The 19412-nt window shown below is 38.5% G+C and overlaps 1 protein-coding gene across 1 annotated transcript; it reads left to right on the plus strand.

Annotated features, from left to right (window-relative positions):
- Window positions 1–4116: 4116 nt before the first annotated feature.
- On the plus strand, window positions 4117–7192 carry MAFA (MAF bZIP transcription factor A). Its single transcript, XM_063450987.1, has one exon. It carries the CDS (start codon window positions 4338–4340, stop codon window positions 5205–5207), a length of 870 nt encoding a protein of 289 aa, XP_063307057.1. The 5' UTR covers window positions 4117–4337; the 3' UTR covers window positions 5208–7192.
- The last annotated feature ends 12220 nt before the right edge of the window (window positions 7193–19412 follow it).

Here is a 19412-nt window from a genome sequence, read left to right on the forward strand (position 1 = left end):
TGTGTATATTTGTGCACATTGTATTTCTCTTTCTGCCTGTGTATATCTGTGCACATTGTATTTTTCTTTCTGTCTGTGTATATCTGTGCACATTGTATTTTTCTTTGTCTGTGTATATCTGTGCACATTGTATTTTTCTTACTGTCTGTGTATATCTGTGCACATTGTATTTTTCTCTGTGTATATTTGTGCATTCTGTATTTTTCTTACTGTCTGTGTATATCTGTGCACATTGTATTTCTCTTTCTGTCTGTGTATATCTGTGCACATTGTATTTCTCTTTCTGTCTGTGTATATCTGTGCACATTGTATTTCTCTTTCTGTCTGTGTATATATGTGCACATTGTATTTCTCTTTCTGTCTGTGTATATCTGTGCATTCTGTATTTTTCTTACTGTCTGTGTATATCTGTGCACATTGTATTTTTCTCTGTGTCTGTGTATATTTGTGCATTCTGTATTTTTCTTACTGTTTGTGTATATCTGTGCACATTGTATTTCTCTTTCTGTCTGTGTATATTTGTGCATTCTGTATTTTTCTTACTGTCTGTGTATATCTGTGCATTCTGTATTTTTCTTACTGTCTGTGTATATTTGTGCACATTGTATTTCTCTTTCTGTCTGTGTATATCTGTGCACATTGTATTTTTCTTTCTGTCTGTGTATATTTGTGCACATTGTATTTTTCTGTCTGTGTATATCTGTGCACATTGTATTTCTCTTTCTGCCTGTGTATATCTGTGCACATTGTATTTTTCTTTCTGTCTGTGTATATTTGTGCACATTGTATTTTTATTTGTCTGTGTATATCTGTGCACATTGTATTTCTCTTTCTGCCTGTGTATATCTGTGCACATTGTATTTTTCTTTCTGTCTGTGTATATCTGTGCACATTGTATTTTTCTTTGTCTGTGTATATCTGTGCACATTGTATTTTTCTTTCTGTCTGTGTATATCTGTGCACATTGTATTTTTCTTTGTCTGTGTATATCTGTGCACATTGTATTTTTTCCTGTCTGTGTATATCTGTGCACATTGTATTTCTCTTTCTGTCTGTGTATATCTGTGCACATTGTATTTTTCTTTCTGTCTGTGTATATTTGTGCACATTGTATTTTTCTGTCTGTGTATATCTGTGCACATTGTATTTCTCTTTCTGCCTGTGTATATCTGTGCACATTGTATTTTTTTTCCTGTCTGTGTATATCTGTGCACATTGTATTTCTCTTTCTGTCTGTGTATATCTGTGCACATTGTATTTTTCTTTCTGTCTGTGTATATTTGTGCACATTGTATTTTTCTTTCTGTCTGTGTATATTTGTGCACATTGTATTTTTCTGTCTGTGTATATCTGTGCACATTGTATTTCTCTTTCTGCCTGTGTATATCTGTGCACATTGTATTTTTCTTTCTGTCTGTGTATATCTGTGCACATTGTATTTCTCTTTCTGTCTGTGTATATCTGTGCACATTGTATTTTTCTGTCTGTGTATATCTGTGCACATTGTATTTTTCTGTCTGTGTATATCTGTGCACATTGTATTTTTCTGTCTGTGTATATCTGTGCACCTTGTATTTCTCTTTCTGTCTGTGTATATCTGTGCACATTGTATTTCTCTTTCTGTCTGTGTATATCTGTGCACATTGTATTTTTCTTTCTGTCTGTGTATATCTGTGCACATTGTATTTTTCTGTATGTGTATATCTGTGCACATTGTATTTCTCTTTCTGTCTGTGTATATCTGTGCACATTGTATTTCTCTTTCTGTCTGTGTATATCTGTGCACATTGTATTTCTCTTTCTGTCTGTGTATATCTGTGCACATTGTATTTTTCTTTCTGCCTGTGTATATCTGTGCACATTGTATTTTTCTGTCTGTGTATATCTGTGCACATTGTATTTTTCTGTCTGTGTATATCTGTGCACATTGTATTTTTCTGTCTGTGTATATCTGTGCGCATTGTATTTCTCTTTCTGTCTGTGTATATCTGTGCACATTGTATTTTTCTTTCTGTCTGTGTATATCTGTGCACATTGTATTTTTCTTTCTGTCTGTGTATATCTGTGCACATTGTATTTTTCTGTCTGTGTATATCTGTACACATTGTATTTTTCTGTCTGTGTATATCTGTGCACATTGTATTTCTCTTTCTGCCTGTGTATATCTGTGCACATTGTATTTTTCTTTCTGTCTGTGTATATCTGTGCACATTGTATTTCTCTTTCTGTCTGTGTATATCTGTGCACATTGTATTTTTCTGTCTGTGTATATCTGTGCACATTGTATTTTTCTGTCTGTGTATATCTGTGCACATTGTATTTTTCTGTCTGTGTATATCTGTGCACCTTGTATTTCTCTTTCTGTCTGTGTATATCTGTGCACATTGTATTTCTCTTTCTGTCTGTGTATATCTGTGCACATTGTATTTTTCTTTCTGTCTGTGTATATCTGTGCACATTGTATTTTTCTGTATGTGTATATCTGTGCACATTGTATTTCTCTTTCTGTCTGTGTATATCTGTGCACATTGTATTTCTCTTTCTGTCTGTGTATATCTGTGCACATTGTATTTCTCTTTCTGTCTGTGTATATCTGTGCACATTGTATTTTTCTTTCTGCCTGTGTATATCTGTGCACATTGTATTTTTCTGTCTGTGTATATCTGTGCACATTGTATTTTTCTGTCTGTGTATATCTGTGCACATTGTATTTTTCTGTCTGTGTATATCTGTGCGCATTGTATTTCTCTTTCTGTCTGTGTATATCTGTGCACATTGTATTTTTCTTTCTGTCTGTGTATATCTGTGCACATTGTATTTTTCTTTCTGTCTGTGTATATCTGTGCACATTGTATTTTTCTGTCTGTGTATATCTGTACACATTGTATTTTTCTGTCTGTGTATATCTGTGCACATTGTATTTTTCTGTCTGTGTATATCTGTGCACATTGTATTTTTCTGTCTGTGTATATCTGTGCACATTGTATTTTTCTGTCTGTGTATATCTGTGCACATTGTATTTTTCTGTCTGTGTATATCTGTGCACATTGTATTTTTCTGTCTGTGTATATCTGTGCACATTGTATTTCTCTTTCTGTCTGTGTATATCTGTGCACATTGTATTTTTCTGTCTGTGTATATCTGTGCACATTGTATTTTTCTTTCTGTCTGTGTATATCTGTGCACATTGTATTTTTCTGTCTGTGTATATCTGTGCACATTGTATTTTTCTTTCTGTCTGTGTATATCTGTGCACATTGTATTTTTCTGTCTGTGTATATCTGTGCACATTGTATTTCTCTTTCTGTCTGTGTATATCTGTGCACATTGTATTTCTCTTTCTGTCTCTGTATATCTGTGCACATGGTATTTTTTTTCCTGTCTGTGTATATCTGTTCACATGGTATTTTTTTTCCTGTCTGTGTATATTTGTGCACACACTCAGCAATCTGTGTATATCTGTCCCTATTTGTTTATATAGTAATAAACCTCCTGCTCTCAGAGCCTGTAACATACCTGTGCACGCAGTACCCTCAGAGTGCCACTAGAGGGCCCATGCTGCTCCTTTCCCCCAGCTGTTCCCTGCGGGAGATTGACAGACCCTCACTCGCGTTCCTACAGAGATATGGAAATCTAACGTGGAATGGAGGCTTGTGATTGGCCACTGGGGGGATACCCACACCTAGCTGGGCGTTTCCAGGCACTTTGCCTTGTTAAAGGGCAGAGAGCTCCATTCAGCCCTTCAGTAGAGGCATAGGAGCACATGGTCTGCACCCAGTGAGCAGGGGCACAGCTCATACAGAGACACAGCTCACACAGAGACACACACAGTGCCAGCACAGTAAGCATTGCTAATAGACAGAGCATGCACCAGGACAGAAACCCAGCTCTGCCCACTCCAGACACTGCAAAGACTACTGCAGGAAGAAACTACTGCAGCACAGTGTCCCAGCAAACTTACTGACCAGGAGCTGCAGCAGGGCAGCAGGAGGGACCTGAGCCAGGGCAGCAGGAGAGACCTGAGCCAGGGCAGCAGGACTAAGGAGCTGCAACTTTTTTCCTATTAAGCCTGGAAAAGCACAGAGAGCGACATCCCAGCCCCTGTCTCTCCATCCCAGCCCCCCTGTCTCTCCTGAGCTGGGAGTTTTGCAGAGATCAGCAAGAAGAGAAATCATCAGAGACCAGGAAGAGCTGCAGAAGAGAGAGTGTTGGACTTGGTGACACAAGAGACAGCAGAGCTCCCTGCAGGCTCCTGTGTTCAGAGACAGCAAGCAGGGGGCGTGGAGCTCCTACCTAGACTGTAGCCAGTGACATTGACAGCTCTTATATGGACTGAGATGGCCTCAGAGCTGGCCATGAGTGCAGATTTACCAAACAGCCCTCTCGCAATTGAGTATGTCAACGACTTTGATCTGATGAAATTTGAGGTGAAGAAGGAGCCCCCAGAAGCCGAGAGATTCTGCCACCGCCTGCCCCCTGGATCCCTGTCCTCCACCCCTCTCAGCACCCCCTGCTCATCTGTGCCTTCTTCTCCAAGCTTCTGTGCCCCCAGCCCAGGGGCCCAATCCAGCGTGAACCCCAACAACCCCAACCCTGCCAACAAGCCTCAGCTGGAGGACCTTTACTGGATGTCTAACTACCAGCACCACATCAACCCAGAAGCTCTGAACTTGACTCCAGAAGATGCTGTGGAGGCACTTATAGGCAATCCTCACCACCATCATCACCACCACCAGGGCTATGATGCTTACAGGGGCCAGCAGTACCCTGGAGATGAGATGGCACCATCTGGGCACCACCATCAAGTCCACCACCATCACCACCACCACAACCATCACCTCAGGCTCGAAGAGAGGTTCTCAGACGAGCAGCTAGTAAGCATGTCAGTGAGGGAACTTAACAGGCAGCTGAGGGGCTTCAGCAAGGAGGAGGTAATACGCCTCAAGCAAAAGAGAAGGACCTTGAAGAACAGGGGCTATGCCCAGTCCTGCAGGTACAAGAGGGTCCAGCAGAGACACATTCTGGAAACAGAGAAGTGTCAGCTCCAGAGCCAAGTGGAGCAGCTCAAGCAAGAGGTGTCCAGGCTGGCCAAAGAGAGGGATCTCTACAAAGACAAGTATGAGAAGCTGGCCAGCAGGAGCTACACCACCAGAGAGTCTCCCCAACAGCCCAACCCTGGCAAAGGATCTGCTGACTTCTTCATGTGAATCCCTGGACTGGGGGTCCAAGACCTCCTGCCCCATCTTATCCAGTGTGCAGAGGTGTAGAAGCTCCTGTAAATAGAGGCTTTTCCAGGTAATGGACCTAGAGTCAAAATTACAATAACTTATGCATTCTCTGTAAACTGTCTTCACCAGAATCATGATACATTGTAACCCATTCACCATGTACTGTGACTGAGACAAAAACAAGATAAGATGATTTCTTTTATTTTTCTTTCTTCCTAAAGTTTCCTTGGCTCTTAATCACAAAAGACATTAAACCTCCAAATGCTACTTTGTAAATAGGATGCACCAGAGATGGACTTTGGGGGAATAATGTACCCCCATCATCATGCAGTTGGACTGCTTTGTGAGCCAGACATGTAAGAAAAGAAAGTCTTAAATATTTGGTGAATTCTTTTCCTTGTATCCAGAGCAGGCGTAAAGGAAAACACAAGCAATATAAGGAGTTGTCATAGTCATTAAGTACATTTACTCCAGAAGACATGAGCAGTTTGTCCGGAACTATGAAGATAGGACATTTAAAGCAAAGAATTGATCAAAACTGTGCAATTACTTTGGGTCTTAAAGTAGACTTTTTAGCAATCCTGCATGCAGGTCATGTAAGGCAAGCCAATGTATTATTTTATACTAGTCCACACAAGAAAGCATGATGTAGATTTTCTTTTATTTTCCTTTTTTTTTTTTGCTTGTTTACCTGTTTTCTGAAAATCTTTTTTTTTTCTGATGAGAAAAAAAAATTACATGGTCCGTGCATCTTGTTAATGACCCAAAAAAAACAAACAAACACTCAAAAGTCTTAACACAATTTCCTGGACTATACATCCGAAATGCAACCTAGCAGCTGAAAAATGGGACGTGAAAATAAACTTTTTATCAAAGGACTTCCAATGAAAATAAAGGGACAGAGTGTAGCAGTTTTACTTACCCCAATTCCCTATCCCTTGTCTATATTTTATTATTTAAAAAAATAAAACAGGAATCCTGAGCCAGATACAGTATATTGTTTAACCCTTTGAGTGATGGTAGGGGTGGCATTGAAATGGCGCACGCACCCATACCACACGCCAAGCGTTAAAGTGTCCACTTGTACATATTGTAGAATTTAGTTCGTTTTAATGACTTTTTTTTTCTGAGCCTATATTTTGCTTGGTGATTTAAAGACGAAAGAAAAAAAAGAAAAAAAAAATAAAACAAAAAAGTCTTAAGAAAAGTTTGTATGTTACAGCATGCAAATACTATTTAAAATGATTAAGCAATTAAATGTTAACGAGTTCATGATGAGCCTAATGCACTATATAAATGAATCAATTGGATACGTCATAATGTTGTTTTATAGAGATTTAAATAAATTATCTATGCTGTTACAATGTTGGTAAGAAACATACATTCTAAGACACCCTAAACGGGTAATATAGTAATATATTAATGAATTATTAGGCTGCTCTTATTCTATGCACCGTTTTATTTATGAATTAACCCTTGGGAAACAAATGTTATTTAAAGTTTTATTGCTTATGCACATTATTTCAGAGAGTAAAAAAACAAAACAGTGAATAAAAATCAATTTTCAAAACACTGCTTTACGTGATCTAAAACACCAATAATTACTGAGACAATGTACTGACGTAGCGGATCTAGAAATGATCTCGCCTATCAATTTCCAGATGTTCTGTGGGATATTTGAGCCATGAATTTGTGCATTTACAGGCCTGAGTTTTGAAAACTTATTATTTTTAAAATTTTTGTTTTTGCATCCTTGCAAAATCCGTGTAGCCGAGTCCACTTTTGTATAACACTTCTCTTAAAACAGATATAGCTGTGGGAAATGTCAGTATTATTATAAGAAAAATCCGTACGAAGATTTGAGTTTCCTCTAATTTTTATGAAATGTTTTCTTTCTCTTGGACCTCAGTGCAACTTCTTCCTGCGTTTCATTTGCTACCAAAATAAATCTGTTTCGACATTTATACACTCTCTGGCATTTCTATTTTTGTAGCAGATAAGTTGTGTTTTGTGTTTTGGTTTTGGGTGAATCAGGTGTTTGGGAGACTGGAGTGAGTTTACGATTGTGACAGTCATTTTTTTGTTTTTAAATTATTTTTAGAGAGAATTGATGTGTGTCTGTCTTAAAATGTACGTTATTTAAATAATATAAAACAGAACATGGTTCTCTTTGTTTTCTCATTAAATTATACCTTCATTTTACAATTAATTTGTACTATATTTATCTAATTAAAAAAAGTAGTTTTAAAAAAAAACCTGAAGAACAAAAAAAATAAAAAAAGTAACCGATTAATTTTATTATAAGCATATTTAATATATATTTTATTTATTGACATACATTTAACGGCTTGTTTCCAGAAGCAAAGGGGTATATAAATATGTTAAATATTTTTTTAGAATTAAATGATATAGTGTAAATATTATTTCTATGTAAAGAAAACCAGCGTTCTATTCTGTAACGTCTTCAGCCAGTTCATTATATGCTATTGTTACCAAGGGACATGTTTGAATGGTCCTGGTCCATCGATGCTCAAGTAAGTAAACGAAGGATCACTTTGCTGAGACGTACAATCCTCTAATAATCTGCAGTCCTGTTGTGGTGCGAAAGACTTTGACATTCTTGAACTTTGCTTTTCAAACAAACTGAATCTTATTAGCCTGGCTGTTTTAATAAACTAACAGCTCAGTGTGAGACCCAGCTTCACATTTTTCATTGAAAGTTTTTTTTTTTTTTGCAGCTTTGCCTGATAATGTGCTGTTTGTTTGAAAGGCATATTTATGCAATTTTTAATTGGTCGACACCATTGTTAAAGTCGTTGGTTTGCTGAACCAGAAAAAAAAAGAAGAGCCAAAGCTCAATGAATATTTTTTTTAAATAAAATATGGTATAGTTATTTTTTTCTGGCAAATAAAATTTAGATTTTACAATTTTTTTTATAGTGTAAAACAATAATATTGTTATCTAACTTGTTGTGTTGATTGAACTAAGGTGTTAAATAAAGTTGAAATTAATTTCTTAACCTTTGGAAAAAAAACTAATGTGGACATTTATAGAAGTACATTTGAATTTTCACTGTATAAGATAGCAACACTATCTATCTATCTATCTATCTATCTATCTATCTATATATCCAGTATCTATCTATCTATCTATCTATCTATCTATCTATCTATCTATCTATCCAGTATCTATCTATCTAGCATCTATCTATCCAGTATCTATCTATCTATCCAGTATCTATCTATCTATCTATCTATCTATCTATCTATCCAGTATCTATCTATCTGTCTATCTTACCTAATCTATCTGGCTGTCTATCTATCTCTCATTTTCTATTTGTCTATGTATATTTTTAATCTTTTAAAATACTGTAATTTTTAATTGCCAAATATTGAAAATCCCCCCTTTTCAGTGTTTGCATGTATTTTCTTTAATATCTTATCTGCTCTGTGTTCCTAATTAAAGGAATACAATCAAACGCCCAGTTGTATCGTTGGAACACCCTTTATTACCTGTTCATTTATGTCACTGAGCCCACCGTACCTTTTTTTCCTACATGTTGCCTACAATGAGCTGGTTAATTTATATTGTGTTGGAGGAAACTTAGAAGATCATTTTCAGGTGAACAAAAACGGTGAAAAATTGATGAAACATTTATTTACTCAGTATTGTATGGAAAAAGCTTAAAGTAACCTGTTCGACGTTTTGCTTGAACTTTGCTAAAAGCAGACTGAAAATGTTTTAGTCTTTAAATGTCTGACTATAAGGACTTACAGGATTCACAACATATATCTAATTATAAATATAGTAGCATTCATTTCTAAAGGTGTTACAATGAGCCAATATTTAACAATTTGGGGATTTTTAGTAGAACCCAGGGAACTGTAAATCGGTTTTATTTTTATGTTGTGAAAGTTAACTCTGAATATTTATTTAGTAGAAATGTCTCACACTAGCTAGCTGTTTAAATTCACCCCGTCAACAACATTCACATCCTTTCGATAGTGATTCAATTTTAAATGTGATTTCTTTAATTCAATCTTCCTTTTTTGTCTCATTGTCTGACAGTCCATGAGACAGGAGAGAACATAGGTAACTCTAACTAGGTTATGATTTTTAATATGTTCACTAATAATAACATTCTGCATTTTATATATATTGTTCATACTGTAGATATGTGTACATGTGAATAGAATATATATGTCCTGTGTGTGCATATAAGTGTATATGTGTTGGTCTGTTGTGTGTGTGTGTGTGTGTATATAAATACAGCTTTGTCCTAGAATTAAAATCTGTTATTTCAGGGACATCTAATCATCACTCTTGCACTGGAAAAAAATAATTAGGAGAGAACAGCTTTGTATTTTTTACTTTTATTAAGCATCATATACTTTTTTGAAGTTTTTAAATGCTGGAATAGTTTAATATCGTCAAGGTAAACATTTTCCTGCCTTGTCTTGTGTCAGCCACCGTTATTTTTTTGTGTCTTTTAATTTCAGTGGCAAAGCATTAAATGAGGCATATTCCCTCAATGTATAGGAATGGGATTCAAAGATATGAGCAGGGAAATGGCTACTTTGGGAAGAGTGAGCTATTTGATTTAATGCATTTTTAGCACCATATCCTAACGCAATGTATGCAGTGGGCTAGCAAGTTAGGATCACAACGATTTAATATCACGACGGGCTGTAATGGTACCCCAGAGAAAGCTTTAGTGTGACAGATTTAGGGTAATATAATAGAAGTCGATTCAGTTAAAGAACACACAGCAAATCAGCGGTATAAAACCCAATAATTCTACATGTGTGTGGGATTTGTATCTGCTAACCTCTGTAAGTCACGAAGCGTGCTCAGGGTACTAGGCAGCCATAGTGTATATTACTCGTCATGGCGCTAATGTTCCCATTCCAGGAATATAGTGCTAACATTTTTCGACAATAAAGTGTAAATATTTTGTTTAGCTCACATTCTTCTCTAATGATTTGATACATAGATACGGTATCTCAGATATTATTTCGGTAAAATAAGGGATATACTTCCCTTATAATAAGCGTCTGCCTATAAACATCCGCCATTTTATTTATTTTTTTGCACACAAAAACATGATATTTGTCAAGAGGCTGTGAAAACAGTGTGGGAATGAGTGAATTGCGTGTGTATGCACTTTAACTATTTCACTTCCTTTCTTGATTTGTTCTAATTTTGAGATCTATTCCCCTAAACGTGCATTGATGACCAGCTTGCAAAATATAAACCAAGATTGCTGTGTTTGAAAAATAATCCCCAACTGCGAGGTAAAGATAATCGCACAACTCCCTGTTTAGTGAACATACCCCCAATGTTTATAAAGTTCTCTTAAAAAGAATTAAAACCCCCCCCCCAAAAAACAGTTTAGGCTGGCGATCAATATATCTGCCTCATATAGCCCAGGACATACTTGGAAACGAGAGAAATCTCAATGTCTCCTTCCTCGTAAAATATTTGATAAATAAATAATAGCATCATAATTCAGAGTTCATAAAGAATAGCGGTGGTGGTCGCTTATCTGGAAGCTTTTAATTAGTCTCCCATCGTCACTTTACATAACGTTTTTGATGTCAGACCCATTTTTGCTTCTCACTATGTCATTGCCACAGTTTCCTGTCCCCCTCTTTCAAAGGACGGCACAAACCATTAGAAGCATATTACACAAAATCTAGTATCCCAGGGGGTGCTAAATGGGACCACACATTTGTTTTCTTTAAGCTCTAAGTTTCATGAAAGATTTATCATTTTAAATAATATACATCAAGCTGCTACAAGTAGTGATGCCTTTCAGTGGATCAGTCTAAAAGTCCTTTCTTTCGTATGTATTTTAAGAAATGTACAAACTGGATGCTTTTAAATTAAAACAGGTGGACTTTTCGGAGAAGAAAAAAACGTACTATTTGGAATACTCAATTTTTTTTCCCGCTGTTTTGAGACATTGCAATGCTAAGAATGAAGCTTGCTGGTTATAACTACCGGTATGTCCAAACATAAAAGACAGGGGACGAGAATACTATGATGCCAATAAAAGTGACCTTATTAAAATGAAATATAACTGTGTATTTATTCAGTTCCCAAACTACATATTAAACTAACAAATAAACTGACATTATTCACTAAATACTGAATTGTAGAGAATTGCTACATTTAGGCAAAGGTGCTGAATTTTAAACCTCGGTTTTCACTTCTCGGTATTTCTCACAACTTCTCACACTGTTTAGTTAAACTCTTTAGAACAGATTCTGAACTCCACCTGCATCACAAGCAGAACTGGGGACAAGCTCCCCCCCAGCTCTCTCTCAATTCCAATGTTCCTCTACTATGAGATCTGGGTTCTGGGTTGAGAGGAGTTTAGCATAGACTTGCCAGATTGCGGTCATAATAGTGGAATTGTAAAAAGTATTTATTACAAATTGGGTATTGAAAAAAACCTACGTTTTGCAAGTTACTCCGCACAGTACCACACTTTATTATTAAAAAAATAAACCAACGGATTGTCACCTCACACTAAGGATCTTATTCACTAAAAAGTGATTTGTGGTCATTTGATACCCACATCGCAAAACACTGACTAAAATAGCCGAGCCGTAAATAGATCAGAGAGTTTCCAAATCACCTATTTTCATCTAAAATGTGAACTTCGTCTGTCAGTTTAATACAATTTGCTAATTAGTGAATAAAATGAATTCTTAGAGGTTTTCTAAATTTAGACCATCAGCATGTAATCCTGATACAATAATATGCTGGGGGTTCTCCTGTCTGAAAATCGGCAATTCATTATTATGATGGCATCTCTAATCTAGGAAATATTCCCAAGAATTTGGTCATATATACTGGGGGCCCTTCACCAAGCGCCACATTGTGGTGGGCTGATATAGACTTTGAAAATTTAGGGAAAAATGGCTGATATTGTAAAAATGTTATTTTTGTTCTTCCCAATTCAGCGATTTAAATCCTGGTCCAAAGTATTCAAGTACCTTCTGGGAATAAAATCGGGATTCTTTTTTGGCCTCTTGAATAAATATTAGCAAGCACCCTATAAATCAGATACTTTTTAGTTAACCTGATCAGTTAAAGTTGGGGGACTTTTTTGACTAGCAGATAATTAATATCATGAATACATCATTTTTTTTTTATTTTATTTTTACCGCTTTCAGAATTCCCAATGCTGGAAATGTGTCCTGCGTTGGTTACCTGTGCATAAAATACAGAGAATAAGGCTAGAAACGTCACCTTCTTACAAGAAAAATATACATTTATATTCATTCAAAATATATATTAAACCAAATGCTGTTGTAACAAATAATATAATATAATATAAATAAACACCAGCATCTTAGAATTTGTTCATTCATTCAGCCCCATCAACCAAATAAAAGCTTAATTTCTAAACTCAGGAAATATAAAAATGACACAAACTGGAAATCCTCTAATTTACTAAGGTCACAAAATAAACTAAGCTGCTGAGAATCAGGGGCATGATGGTGGCTTAATGTTCTTTGTTGGTTTGTTTGTCACTCTCTTATACAGCTCTACAGACTATGTTGGTGCATTATACGTTATAAACTCGAAGTCTGTTTACTTTTGAGAGAAATCATAAGCTGCTCTGCAATGCATTGGGTGCCTCAGTGTGACGTACCTCACAAATATTAAGAGCTATCAACCAAAGTACGTATTTAGGGGATACCTTCTAGTCATTCCGACCGATGTTCGGGTTTTCATCACGTCCCGTTTTATATTAACTCTCTCAGTAAAGCTTTTAGGTGAAACTTTTCCTACACGGATTTCCTTGCTGTTGTTCTGCTTTGTCTAATTAACGTGTTAATTGCCGTGAAGTCCTTTTTTGTTTTAACCTTTGCATTTTCAACGGGATCTCCTCGAAGTATCCGCAGTGCCAGAATGAGCCACGTTTGGGGGCATTCCCCGATATTTCTAGTTTCAGGGTCAGTTCTCTGACCACAGAAGTATATTTTTTTTGGCAGTGCTGTGTTTTTAAACCTTTTAAGGGAAAACGATCTCACGGCTGAGTTTCTCTTATTGAAATCTAGAAAAATCAGTGATATTGAGTGGAATAAAACTGCCATATTGAAGGTAGATATGTTTGTCTGTGATTTTCTGTTAAAAGTGTTGTTTTCATATTCAAACTTGGCTCTAAAATGTATTCCCAATTTTAGTTGTGAAAATTCTATTGAACTGTGATATGAATAAGTTATGAATACTGCTTTGCCATCCAGACTTGCATCAGCACCTGCCCCCCCCCCCAATCACCCTCCGTAATCTCTGACCTTTGACCTTTATTCAAGCTGAGGATAACTTTATGCTTAATCCACTGGGTGCTATCAATCCATTGGTGGTCACTCCAAGGTTGAAAATGTCTTAAATTACCTAAATGCCCCCCCCCTTCTTAGCCTGAGGGTGCGCTTACAGCATACAAAGAGTTAATGAACTCAATTAAATCTGTCGTTAATATTGCACAGCCATATTTCTATGTAGAATATGCCTTTCATCTTCCTCCTCGCTTCTCTATTTAGACTGCAAGCTCTTCTGGGAAGGGGCTCCTTTCTTGGTCTCATAGAGCTCTAGTTCCCACAGTGGGGAGCATACACCGTGAATGAAAAGTACATTTTAAATGTCATAAAATTAGCAATTAATTTTGCTCTGTGATACATCAAATACTTTAATTTGCGATTTTGTAACACTCGTGTTGCTAGTAAAAAACTAAACAAAAAAAAAAAACAGTTTGACTATTTATCCTGCTAGTTTTTAAACATTTTTTTTTTATTTCAGATCGCATTTTTTTTGTGTGCAGGAATAAAATTGACATAAAATACAACAAATAGGCTCAGAGAGGAGAAATGCATTTCTCGTGATGCTTAGTCTAGATGTCCGTTAGGTGTACCCTCCGTGTGACCCCCTGTCCTCGGCTGCCGTGGCCATCTTGGTATTGCCTATATGTGAATACCACGCTGTAAGGTGATAGCTGGGTGTTTTCTCATTTTATGACTGATGGTTCCTATTTCAGAATACATTTTCAAGGGATCAGCTATTTTTCTGAGGTCAGGCTTTAATTTAATTAGCATTTTGCACACATTAGCGTGAAACGCTTTGAGCATGAAGTGTTGTGAACAGAAACATACCGATAAAGGGGAAAACATGAAAAAATTTAAATACAATAATATGCAAAAATGCTAGATTTTGTTAGCAAAACACTGGCTTTCCCACCACTCGTAAAATCTCTGTTCTTCACATGGAAAACATTATTTGTAATGATTCCTCCTCTGAGAAACGTCATCAGCTGAGGAATCAGGTACATGCGATTTCCTATTGGTTGAAGTAAAGTCACCAATAGAAACATACTACTCCTTAAAAGATTGTGGAGATTAATTTGGGGAGTAGGTCAGTATGATCCAAGCAAAACAATTCTTAAATGGAATCTATTCATACAAATACTCGAACGACTCTGCCAGCTCTAGGTAGAAGAATTTAAAGTACAGCAATATATATCTATTAAAATAAATTCTTACCCCATATTTGCTTTTAGGTCTGTTTAATGAGACCAGGCTCGTACGGTGGGCCTTCGTGTTGATCTCTGGTGGCATTATGAGTGGATCGCCTCCTGAGATTGTGCAAAATTCACTGGTGCACATCTCACATATTTTTTTTTCTTTAAATAATTATTATTTTTGAAGTTATGAGGACAACTTTTCCTTATGTATTATCTAAAGTTGGAGCTTTAGGAGGGAGCTGTAGTCTAGCTCCACATGTCTTGTCAAGTTCCTCTTCTCTTCCTTCCAACGGCGCGTCACTCACGTCATCTGTTGTCTGTGTGGACATTTAATATACTGGGTGTGCGTGTGACTTCCCACGTACTCTCTTGGAAGGGCAGGGCCTGCGATTTCTGGCAACTCCCGTCTTTAAAATGGCAAGATGGCGGCGCCATGGAAGAAAACCAGGGAGAAGGCGGCGCCATGGGAGTGAGACCAGTGCAACAGGAAATAAAGGTAAGTGGTTCTGGTCTTTGGGCCATTAAACATTGTGTGTGGAGGGGTTTAGCGAGGCTTGAGGGAGGGATACAATGCCTGGGATATGGGGAATTTGGTTACAGAGCCTCTTTAATAATCCATATTTATCAATGTGTCAACTAGTGTTTCTGATCACCCAACAAAATGATGGCCTATTTAATTACCAATTATATAGAACATTTGCTATTGTGCCTTTTGAGGATCAGGGCAGTGTCTTGTGACTTTCTGTTAAATGGTTAAAATAAATGTTTTCTGGTATATGTTTCTGTGAAATGGAAGGGTTTTATTGACTAAAAAGGAAATTGTGAATTGACAGAATTCCAAACTTGACATCCATGTAATTGGATAAATAGCTGATTTCACAAATGTTTTACTTAGTTTAACAATCAATTGCCATTTACAGGGTTCTGTAACAAAGTGAGAATTCAAAATGAATTTCAAATTTAAGTCCGGAGTAGCAGAACTGAAAGCAATTTTCTGTTCATGAAGATATTAACCTAGAACCTGGTATATGAAACCCAAAAGGTGCTCTTCAAAGACTTCCCAAAGACTTCAAAGACTGTCCCCCCCTTAACAAAAACTCAAATTCAAAGAACTTCCACCTTAAAAAAAGAATTCTGTGGCTGCCCTGTTAAATGATTATTTAGAACATTGGTGGGGAACCTTTTATCTGCCAAAAGCAATTTGGATATTTATAACATCATTCGTGGGCCATACAAAATGATCAATTTATAAATTAGCCTGCTGTATTTGGTCAAACATTTTAATTAACTCACTCCTAATGTGATGGCTGGAACTGCTTCTCTTTGGTGATGCCTGTGATGTTAGCTGGTATTAATGATGTTGCTACTTGCAGTGTGTGTGAGGGGGTGCTGTGTGTGTGTGTGTGAGGGGATGCACATTTCTCATTATAGCGTTTAGCGTTTCTCCCACTTTGTAATTGAGGGGATGCTGGGTATGTGTGAGGGGGTCCAGGGTATGTGTGGGGGGTGCAGGGTATGTGTGGGGGGGTGCAGGGTATGTGCGGGGGTGCAGGGTGTATGTGCGGGGGTGCAGGGTATGTGTGAGGGGGTGCAGGGTATGTGTGAGGGGTGCACGGTATGTGTGAGGGCTGCAGGGTATGTATGAGAGGTGCAAGGTATGTGTGAGGGGTGCAAGGTATGTGTGAGGGGGTGCAGGGTATGTGTGCAAGGTGCAGGGTGTGTGTGAGGTGGTGCAGGGTGTGTGTGAGGGGGTGCAGGGTATGTGTGAGGGCTGCAGGGTATGTGTGAGGGGTGCAGGGTATATGTGAGGGGTGCAGGCTGACTTCACTCTTTTCTTCCCGCTAGCACAGCACTGTGTTGGAGCGTCACCATGGTAACGCACAGCAACACTCTGACCTGCCTGTTCGTGGGAGGTTCACAGCCTCCGGATCCTCCTCCTACAGTCTCCCGGGTCCTATCTCCCTCCTTCTCCCTTAACAAATGCCAGGAGGCCGGTGAGGGAGATCTTTGATCTCTCCACCGGCCTGAGAAAGGCAGAGAGCAGGGCCGACTCTCCATGGGCCGGACCAAATGATTATGTGTGCCTTATGCGGCACGCGGGCCGGACGTTCGCCAACCCTGATTTAAAAGAACAAAACATTTTATTCCTGCTGCCAAATGTGTGACTTGTTTATCTAGAAATACCAATGCATTGTTTAACCTGATGTGCTCTAGAAATATTCCAGTCCTGGATAACTTTCAAGTGTTAATTAACCCCTGTTCTGTTGATACTACATTTAGCAGTTCAGTTTTCTGTTGCTCAAAGTTATGTTAAATCATGCGCAATGTAAGAAAACCTAAAATCAAAATTGTCTTGAAACTGTAGTGGACCCCCCATAGTGCTGAAAAGGATTAAAAACCCTTTTGTCAATTAACTGATTCCAGCACCAATGTCCCCCTGCACTGAGTTGGGCTCCGCAGACGTCAGTCGTTGGGGGGTGGACCTAATGCGCATGCTTGGAAATCACCACAGTAACATTAGGGCTACTCCTAATGTCCGCTAAGGACCCATAAGTGACTCTAGTGGCTGTCAGAGGTGGAGTTAACCCTGCAATGTAATTATTGTTGTTTATCACAATAATTACAAGGAGACAGGGGCACTGCACCCAGACTACCTCAATAAGAAATGGTGGTCTGGGTGCCTATAGTGTCCCTTTAATTTACTTTGAAGGTGTCAAAATAGACATTTTGAGGGTTACTTGAAATATTAATACCAGGCTTGGGGTAGAGAGGATACCTGGACATTAAAGGTTTACTCCAAGCACCCTGACCACTCCAGTGATTTAAAAAAACACTGCACACAAAGAGTTAGCTCTTTAGCTGCTGAATGTGTAACTCCAACTCTGTAAACCAGCGCACAGATCCTAGCTGTGATTGGCTAGGAGTGTACTCCTTTACATTCTGGAACTGTGATTGGCTCTTTGCGTCACCCAACGCATATTCAAGAAATGTGATTGACTGGCTGTATATATATTTGCATTCTCTAAGAGTGATAAGTTCTTACAGTAAACTGGCATAAAATCTCAGGCTGTGATTGTCGGTAGTATTCACATTGTGAAGCTGTGATGGCCGCTTGTGAAGTCTTTAAAATATTGGGGCTGTGATTGGCTCTTACTGTAATCTGGAACAAAACCTCAGGCTGTGATTTTGCTGCAACTCTAGATGGTCACATTCTGGTGCTGTGATTGGCTGGTAGTGTATGCTTCTGTATTCTAGAGTTTTAAATGGCTGGTAGCGTATGCTTCTGTATTCTAGAGTTGTGATTGGCTAGCAGTGTATTCCTTCGCAGTCTGGATGTGTGATTACCGATTGTAGCGGATTGGTACCGGGCTGTCCCACGACATGTATGAGAATAAGTGTATTTGGTCATATGGCTGGTTTAATGTGTATGTACATGTATAGAAAGCATGGTATCCGGGTATAATGACAGTTAAATGTATGTAAAGAATTGTATTCCTCTAGTTGTTCGGTAGAATCATTCAAATAAAACAAGGGAATGAAACTACCGAACAACCAGACCACCCAGGAATGAGTGTGCCTCCAATTACCGTTTTTTTTTTTTTTTTGCGCTGGGATCCAAACTCACAGAGGAACAAGCGTAAATGGAGTACGGATGGAGATTGATTTTTCTGCGCTAAAACGCTCCACGCTAAAGGACCTCCTAGAGGCAAGGGGTATACAAGCCAGCAATAAGAAGAAAGCAGTACTTGTTACAGAACTCATGGCAGAGTACAGAATGGAGGGCGATTCAGTTCCGGCACAGAGGGAGCCGGGAGGAACACCACAAGGATCGGAATTCCAGAGGCAGGTTCAGTTCAGGCTATCCTTTTATGGGGAAAACCCCCCAACAGAAATTGTTACCAGGACAATGGCCGAGGTACAAGAATTCATCCTAAGGACACAGGCACCAGAACAAAGCTCTGCAATTAATGTGCCACAGGAAGGTAAGCCTAAAATACCATACCAGGCTTTTAAAACATATGTGGAGGCAGAGGAAGATATAGACGCTTTCCTGCAAGACTTTGAAAGACTGTGTGCACTGCATAAAATTAACGCAGAGGACTGGGTACCTATTTTGGCCGGAAGGTTAACCGGGAGGGCAGCAGAGGCATATCGGACTGTACCTAATGACGAAATAAGGAATTACAGTAAAGTGAAAGAAATTATACTCGCCAGGTATGCTATAACACCCGAGGCATACCGGCGGAGGTTCCGGGATCTAAAGAAAACAGAGAAGGACTCGCACGCAGAGTGGGCATGCCGATTACAGGGGGCAGCGCTCGGGTGGGTGCAAGCTAGCAAGGCACGTTCTATGGAGGATGTAATACAAATGTTGCTGATGGAGCAGTTCTATGAGGGAGTAACCAATGAGGTCCAGGAATGGGTAAGGGACAGAAACCCTACTTCCCTTACCGAGGCGGCTAGGAAAGCGGATGACTACCTGGATGCACGCAGGTCACAAAAACCTGCAGCTCCAAAAGCAACCTTTAAAACATTCGGGGGAAACAACTACACCCCAGCTCCACCGAGACCGCTACCACCACCTCCACCACCCGCTGCACAGCCCCGGTTCCGACAACCCACCGCTGGCCCCTGTCATCACTGCCAGAAG

This window comes from Pelobates fuscus, chromosome 4 (assembly GCF_036172605.1).
Source record: "Pelobates fuscus isolate aPelFus1 chromosome 4, aPelFus1.pri, whole genome shotgun sequence".
NCBI classification, from domain to species: domain Eukaryota; kingdom Metazoa; phylum Chordata; class Amphibia; order Anura; family Pelobatidae; genus Pelobates; species Pelobates fuscus.

Coding starts and splice junctions, on each gene's coding strand:
- MAFA (XM_063450987.1), top strand. CDS start 4,338: ATGGCCTCAGAGCTGGCCATGAGTGCAGATTTACCAAACAGCCCTCTC.